Below are 8,165 nucleotides of genomic sequence, written 5' to 3'. Positions count from 1 at the left end.
ATTAAAAGTTCAGGGAAACGCTAAGATCTAACAAGTAACTTAGTTATCATAGGAAGAAAAAAAAAGAAAGAAAGAAAAAACTAGTCAGGTACTTTATCGACCATAGCTCGGCTAACAGGCTTGAGGACCTCAAACGTCCTCTTTTCTTTAACCAGTTCGTTGAGGCCAAGTGTGGCGGAAGAGGAGCTTTAGAGGTTCCCTCGCACTCTCAAGGACGGGGCAGTTGAATAGTCTGTGTTGGACACTGTCATCAACTCCGCAGTCGGGACACAGTGGTCTGTTAGCTCTACGGAATCGGTCCAAGTAAGCGTTCAAATTTCCGTGACCTGTCATTATTTGTGTGATCCAGAAATCTGGTTGAAACCACTTTGCTCTTGCTCGGTCTTCAATACTGGGTAGAAACTCGTGGGTTAGCCTTCCCTTGCTGCTTCTGTCCCATCTTTCCTGCCACGAGTTGTCTATCCAACCTGTCAGGATCTCCCTGATCTCTTTCTAGGTGCAGTTCGTAGCCATTTTCTGTCTGACGCACCCAAATTTACCATTGTTGGCTCCTTTCCATCTTTTAGCTGCCGGATTACAATTTTACTGTGGAGGACAATGTTTATTGGTGCAGCGGAAGCAAGGACTTGGAGGGCGTGAGCAGGGGCTGTCCTATAAGCTTTGGTCGTTCTCAGGAGCGCTATTCTTTGATTCTGCTCGAGGATGCTTCTACTCCTGCTTTGCAATTTTATCATCCAAGCTGCTCCTCTGTACGTGGCAATGGGCAATGGCTTTGGTAAGTGATGGAGAGCGCCCTTGGACTCATTTTGATTTCGCGATCGAGCTTAGTTTCGTGAAGACGCATCTCGTCATTTCTCTGATATTGGTGGCATGGTTTGTAGGACTTAGCCTTTCTCCCAAAACTATGCCTAGGTACTTTACCTTTTCCCTTTCTCAGTATTCCCATCAACTTTAAGCTTTTGTCTGTATTGTTGGGGTTTTTCGTAGTCTTGTGTGATGTGAGTTTAGTCGTTTGATTATCCGTTGTTTCCAAAATGTTCTGGAGTTTGATTATTATGAGATTATGAGATGCGGTTTGGTGTTCGTAGGTCTTCAGAAAAACATTTTCTTTATCGTTCCAACGTTTCGATCTTTATTGAGATCATCTTCAGGGCCTTGTGTAAAAAAAGTTCTCTGATTGATAGCCGATGCAAGTTTCTTCTCATTGTTGGCGACGTCCTTAGAGAATACTCTTTGGTTGGTGTCCATTGTTGAAATCTGTTCATAGAAACCCATGTTCTTTGTTCTGCTGACCCTGCAGATGATCTCAATAAAGATCGAAACGTTGGCACGATAAAGAAAATGTTTTTCTGAAACCTACGTCACACCAGACCGCATCTCACGACCTCCAAATAATCATTGGCTAACGGTCACTAAACACCACACGTTTCTACTCGAGAAGAACGAAGAGCAAGGGTTTCTATAAACAGATTTCAACTACATGTGGACAACAAGCAAAGAGTATTCTCAAGGACATCGCCAACAACGAGAAGAAACCTGCATCGGCTATCAATCAGCGAACCTTTTTATTGAAATAAAGACAACACAAGGCCCTGAAGTTGATCTCAATAAAGATCGAAACGTTGGCACGATAAAAAAAATGTTTTTCTGAAACCTACGTCACACCAGACCAAATAATCATTGGCTAACGGTCACTAAACACCACACAGTTCTATAGTTTTTTATTTGCCAGTATGTCTGGATGTGTTATTAATTAAATTCCGATTTTGTCTAGTCTTTAGTACAGTCCAGCTGTATTCCTCCACAGGTTCAGTGTTGTTTCACTTAGTAGTTTAGGAAGAAAATGATCACAACTCAACAAATTTCACTATCCTTAATAATTAATAGTCAAATTGCTAATCTTTTGTCTTGAAGATGCACACACAAAGGACAGGAATCAATAAAAAACGCCCTAACCAACTACTGGTTATGGTAAAAGGCCGAAACTTGTCTGACAAGTGCAGGTTCATCACCCAACGGACCTCAAGTAATCTCATAGTTTTTAATTTAGATTCTTACTTGCTCAGACGATATATAACCGTCTGTTCTCCAGGATTGTTTTCATTGCCATAAATTCGCGTCAGCCTCTCCCTGATGTTAAAAACCCGTAAGACAACTATTAAAATATGAAGAGCGTTTTTCAAAAAAAGGGAGATCCTAGCATAACCGGAATGGAAATCCATTGGTAGAAAAGCGTGTGGGATTATTTGCGCTTAAGGGGGGAGTTTAGTGTAGCGAAATGATCTCTAGAGACTTAGGGAAAGCTGGGCTGTTATTTATTCTAACACGTGACTCATAACTTGTTGTAAACTCGGAGAAGGGTCGGAAGGTAATGAGAGGTGATGTGATGGTGCTCTCTAAGCCGAGCCCCGAGCCCCTCGTCCGCCGTCAGCTGGACTCTCTCTCAGCACCTCCCCTTCTCCAGGGGGCACACATACGACCACACTCTCACATACACCCTCTCGAAACTACCCTCCTCACTCAAAATCTCCTGACAGAGGGTAATGAGGTGACCACCTCATTTTTCGCGTTTCTGTGTCCCTTTTACCTTCTGTTCGATATTTCCTTCTCTCCCTTACCCTTAAGCCGGAATCTTGCGATAATTCGAACAGGATAAAACAGTCAGTCTGGAAGTTTTTTTTTCTTCGTGTAAAACATTTGCCTCAAAAGTTGATTTTTTTTCAGCTCTTCCGATGAAAAGCCTATCTGTATTCTTTTTCGGTCGAGAACCATCAGTTATTACAATATAAATATTAATAGACACTATATATTATGTGTGGTGATTAGTGACCGTTAATCGATATTTATTTACAAATCGTGAGATGCGGTCTGGTGTGATGTAGGTTTCAGAAAAACATTTTCTTTATCGTGCCAACGTTTCGATCTTTATTGAGATCATCTTCAGGGCCTGGGATTTACAAACATTGTTTACATTTAACAAATACATTTAGGATGTGGAAAAAAGTGAATTTATACAATGCAAAATATATTTTTTATATTCAATCAAAGTATTTCTACTCACTCAAAGTGTTTGTTTTCTGTGTAATTGTGCCATTCTTGCGTGTCGTGTTGAGAGTACCAAACGACACGCAAGAATGACACAATTACACAGAAGAAAAACACTTTGAGCCCTGAAGATGATCTCAATAAAGATCGAAACGTTGGCACGATAAAGAAAATGTTTTTCTGAAATCTACATCATACCAGACTGCATCTCACGATTTCTAAATAAACTGTATATTATAACAATAATGACAAAAGGGGGCGTCGGTAGCCACAACGGTTTAGGCGTTGATACGGCGCTCATCACTGTAAGGTAAAGGTCCTGGGTTCGAATCCAGCGGCCCTGCATTCAAACCCGACATACTTACAAATTGGCTTTTTTTCAAAAACACCAGCACCCTGAGGGTTTATATGACCTCTGCTGTTGCAAACACTCGTAAAAAAAATAAATAATAATAGAAATTTTTGAGGCTGCCGGAGCGGAAAAATGAAATGGAAGAAAATACAAATTGCGGGGTAATAAACTGCAATTCCCAAATTCGCAATTTAAATAAGAAAGATAGCTCTCTCTCTCTCTCTCAACAAAAAAAAAAGAAAAAAAAAGTAAATATGTAAAAGTTTTTAAAAAAAGACCTTAGCCGTTAAAATGCCCTTAAAAATTAATAATAATAATAATAATAATAATGACCAAAATCTTAGTAACTGATGATCTTTAATCCTTCAATTGTAAGTTTTATACCAACATACATATTGAAGAAGAAATAAGCAATTTTGTAAGTTTTGTTCAAATACTGATCAAATGTATACTTCATTGAAAGCTGTAAAAGCCTAAAAGTTCACCTTCTATTAATAATTTTTAATATTCTTTAAAAAACACTATATTTCATTTTTAATAAATATCACTTATTCTCAACACTTTACAACTTGGCAGCAAATCTTGAATCGGCTGTTGTAGTTTCCTTGCTACTGTAAATAAAAAAAAATTTCCTATCAGATTATAATGAATTTAAACCTACTACCTTGTCGGTCTATTACAACCATTCTATTTTTTCCTTGATATGAATTTTTAATGCATAATTTTAAATAAAAACATTTTATTAGCAGACTTAATAACAAAAATATTATTAATCGCAGTATTTTATTATTTACGAATAATTAATACAATTATATTATTAAACTCCAACAAAACCAAATGAACCTCAACCCATGAACCTCATCTGTGATATAACTCGTAAAAAATTAAATAGTTTAATAATAAATTGTAACGCAGGGCCTGATTTACCTCCTATATTCTTAAGAAATTGTTCAGAAACTCTAGTCAACCCTTTAACTCTATTATTTAATAAATCTATTAATGAAAATATTGTACTTGATGTTTGGAAACAAAGCTATGTGATACCTTTACATAAATCGGGAGATAAATGTTATATTGAAAACTACAGACCTATTTGTAAATTGTCGGTTATACCAAAGATGTTTGAAGATATTATCTGTGAAATGTTAATGCCAATTCTGAAGCAAGTTGTTGATGATCAGCATGGATTTATTAATGGTAGGTCAACTAGTAAAAATCTTTTATGCTTCAATAGGATGTTTTATCTTCCTTCGATTCTAAGGCCCAAATGGATACAGTATACACAGATTTTTCCAAAGCCTTCGATAAGGTGGATCAAAAAGTTACTCTTCACAGATTTTGAAGTCAACACAATATTATGGTTAACATCCTCTAGAGAAAGCGAAAATGATAAAATGTGGCAATTATGTATCGAACTCAATAAAAGTGACATCTGGTGTTGCTCAGGGAGGACACTTATCCTCTCATTTATTTACGATATTTATAAATGATCTCCCTCGGTACACTAAACATAGCAAAATTAAGTTGTTTGCTGACGATGTCAAGTTATATAGGTATACAAATCTTTGACCTCGGTCTTGGACTGTAACTTGCTCCAGAGTGACCTAGACTGTTTGGCTTTATGGTGCCATCACAATAAAATGTGCTTGAATGTACAGAAATGTAAAGTTATGACGTAAAGTAGAAATACAAATAATATTAACTATACCTATCAGATTGAAGGTGTTTTGCTATAAAGAGTGGAAGAAATAAGAAATTTAGGTATTACATTTGATAGAAAGCTGTCTTTTGATGTACACATTGGTAAGTAAATTGAGAGCCGATCTTGGGTTTTATCAGCTGACTTCAATCATAAAAATGTATTCTTTTATATTGCACTTTTATTAGAAAAATTAGAATATTGCAGTGTGGTCTGGAATCCGCACTATATTGTGAAGGAGACCAAACTAGAACAAGTCCAGAAGAAATTTCTGAGTATTACTGCTTTCAAACGTGGGATAAGAAGAGACCCTCATGAATATGGTCATGTAATGTCGCAAATAGGTCTAATCAGTCTAAGTAACAGACGAGAACTACTTGACATGGGATTTCTTTACAAGCTACTAAATGGGACAATAAATTGTGATGAACTGTTAGCCATGATAAAATTCAATGTGCCTAGTTTCAATTCGAGAAATTATAATGTATTCTATTACCAAATACATTCTACAAACACCTGTTAATGAGTCCTATTAATCGGCTCATAATAAAAGGCAACAAGTTCAGTGTGGATTGAATGAAAAAAGAAATATTTCAATTTGATGAATTTGTTTTAGAAAAGTGTATTCACAGGGTTTTTTCGTTTTTTTGTCTTATCATCAGCGAATGCGTGTATCTAAATGTTAACATGTGTAGGAATATCTGCAGTGTATATAGAAAATAGAAAAGGGCCAAGTATGCTTCCCTGAGGACCACCCTAATCTACTTATTCAAATTTCATGACGGACATAAAAAATCAACTGAACAGAAATCCGTATAGAAACACTGAAAGTAGCAGACCAAAATGATCGAAGATTATTATTTTTTTTTTTTTTACGAGGGTTCGCAACAGCAGAGGTCATATAAACCCTCAGGGTGCCGGTGTTTTTGAAAAAAAAAAGTTTATTTGTAAGTATGTCGATTATTATTAATGCAGGGCCGCTGGATTCGAACCCGGGACCTTTACCTTGACGATGAGCGCCGTGTCAACGCCTAACTCATTGCTGTCACCGACGCCCCTGAATCCATAGTTAAAATTAATAAAGGTAAAAAGGTAAATCTGATCGAGATCGAATTGTCCCTGTTGCTCAATTAACTCCTTAAAAACGAGTTTTTTTTGGTTTAGAAGGTAGTTTTTGACATATGATATACATAAAATAAGAGTCAAGAGTGGATCGAGGTCACGATGGCTCAAGTGATAGAGCAGCGGCGTATCAAGCCGAAGATCGTGGGTTCGAATCCCTCTCGTGTCATTGAATTTTTTATCTCAACTGAAAACCTTAATTAATTGATAGAGAGAAGTTTTAAAACTTCGTAAGGAGTGGCGAGACTCCAGAACAGATGATCAACAATTTTCAAAAATTATTTGAATCACTTCTAAAGCTCTGAATTTCATTGGGCCAGTTCTAATCTGTTCCTCAAAAATTGTAGGTAGTTTATAAAATACTTAAAACTATTGTAAACAAATTGTTGGATCGAAAATGGTCGCTTCTTTCTTAAATTAATGGTATGACTGAAAAAAGAATGTAGTTAGTAGTTCTAATAATCTTTATATTGTTATAAACTAATATCAAATTTATTATGCTATATTCTACATAGCTTATTAGGTTATTTTCGTATAATATTTAAGCGAATTTGGATTCATTTGTTATATAACATGACCCGAAGTCTAAAGGATGAGATGAGACGTTTGGTGTAATGGCGAGAGGGCGACGGGGTGAGGAATTCAAAGCCGATTCCGACCAGTTTATTCCTGGCCTTTGTGGTGGTACATTGGTTGCAAAGGGGGAGGGTATGGTTAGGGGGTGGGAGAAGGAGAAGCCGATTAGACTCCACCCCAATCCACCTTCACCGAGGGGTGGAGAACATCTTAGCCTCTGTACAACCTTCTCCTCTCTTCTCTTCCTCCCCCTTTACTTTACAAGGGTTGTTTACACTGCCTTCTAACTAGCGCAACCACTTCTTGATATCCTTCGCTACGTCCTGGGACTCCTGTTATAGATAATTTCGTCTAGTCTCCATTGACTCGGACGATATCTAAACTATAATATTTAAAAAAGAAAAGTACTAAACTACAAACAAAAAACATAAATCCTAAGAATTACAAATATCCAGTTTTTAATATTTTAATATAAATCTTATATTTCAACAACCTAATTTGAATTTTAAATACTTATCAACGAATAAATCCTAATAGGGTTAATAATCACCTTATTAAGAAAGCAAATAATGAAAAAAAATCGTCAATAATAAAAACATTATTAAGGGGCCGCAACGGTTTAGGCATTGACACGGCGCTCATCACTGTAAGGTAAAGGTCCCGGGTTCGAATCCAGCGGCCCTGCATTAATAATAATCGACATACTTACAAATGGACTTTTTTTTCAAAAAGACCGGCATCCCGAGGGTTGATATAACCTCTGATGTTGCGAACCCTCGTAAAAAAAAAAAAAAATTAAATTAAGAAAATTAAAACATTAATCTTCGATCATTTTGGTCTGCTATCTTCAGTGTTCTGTACGGATTTCTGTTCCGTTGATTTTTTATGTTCGTCATGCAATTTGTTTAAATAGATTAGGGTGTTCCTCAGGGAAGCATACTTGGCCCTTTTCTATTTTCCATATACACTGCAGATATTCCTGTTAACATTTGGACACACACAATTCGGAACCCTCAATTAACACTCAACACTTACAACAACACCTGAATGAGTTAACATTATGGTTCACAAAGTGGAGAATAAAGATAAACCTAACAAAAAGCACACAGATCAATTTTACCTTATGTAAAAATGTCTGTTCCATTGCCTACCACCTTGTACGTTATCTTGGACTGTTCATGGATAAACGACTGACTTGAAGTCCCCACACACAACTGAAAAGACAACAAACAAACCGACGTTATAAATTGTTAAAAATACTACTCGACTCACGATCAAAATTAGACCTTGAAAATAAACTTTTAATTTACAAGACAATGATTAGACCTCTCTGGGCGTACGTAGATTAATTTCCTTTTTTGTTTTTTTGTT

The 8,165-nt window shown here is 36.5% G+C and overlaps 1 protein-coding gene across 1 annotated transcript; it reads left to right on the top strand.

Annotated features, from left to right (window-relative positions):
- The first annotated feature begins 766 nt into the window (after positions 1-766).
- Positions 767-5,619, top strand: LOC112128345. Its single transcript, XM_024230365.1, is given in 3 exon segments — positions 767-775; positions 4,951-5,119; positions 5,285-5,619. Coding segments are annotated over 3 exon segments (513 nt in total).
- The last annotated feature ends 2,546 nt before the right edge of the window (positions 5,620-8,165 follow it).

Source organism: Cimex lectularius, unplaced genomic scaffold, assembly GCF_000648675.2.
Source record: "Cimex lectularius strain Harlan isolate CLEC.00 unplaced genomic scaffold, Clec_2.1 scaffold102, whole genome shotgun sequence".
Taxonomy (NCBI): Eukaryota; Metazoa; Arthropoda; class Insecta; order Hemiptera; family Cimicidae; genus Cimex; species Cimex lectularius.
Note: the sequence above shows the minus strand (reverse complement) of the source record. Positions and strands in the feature narration are given on the sequence as shown.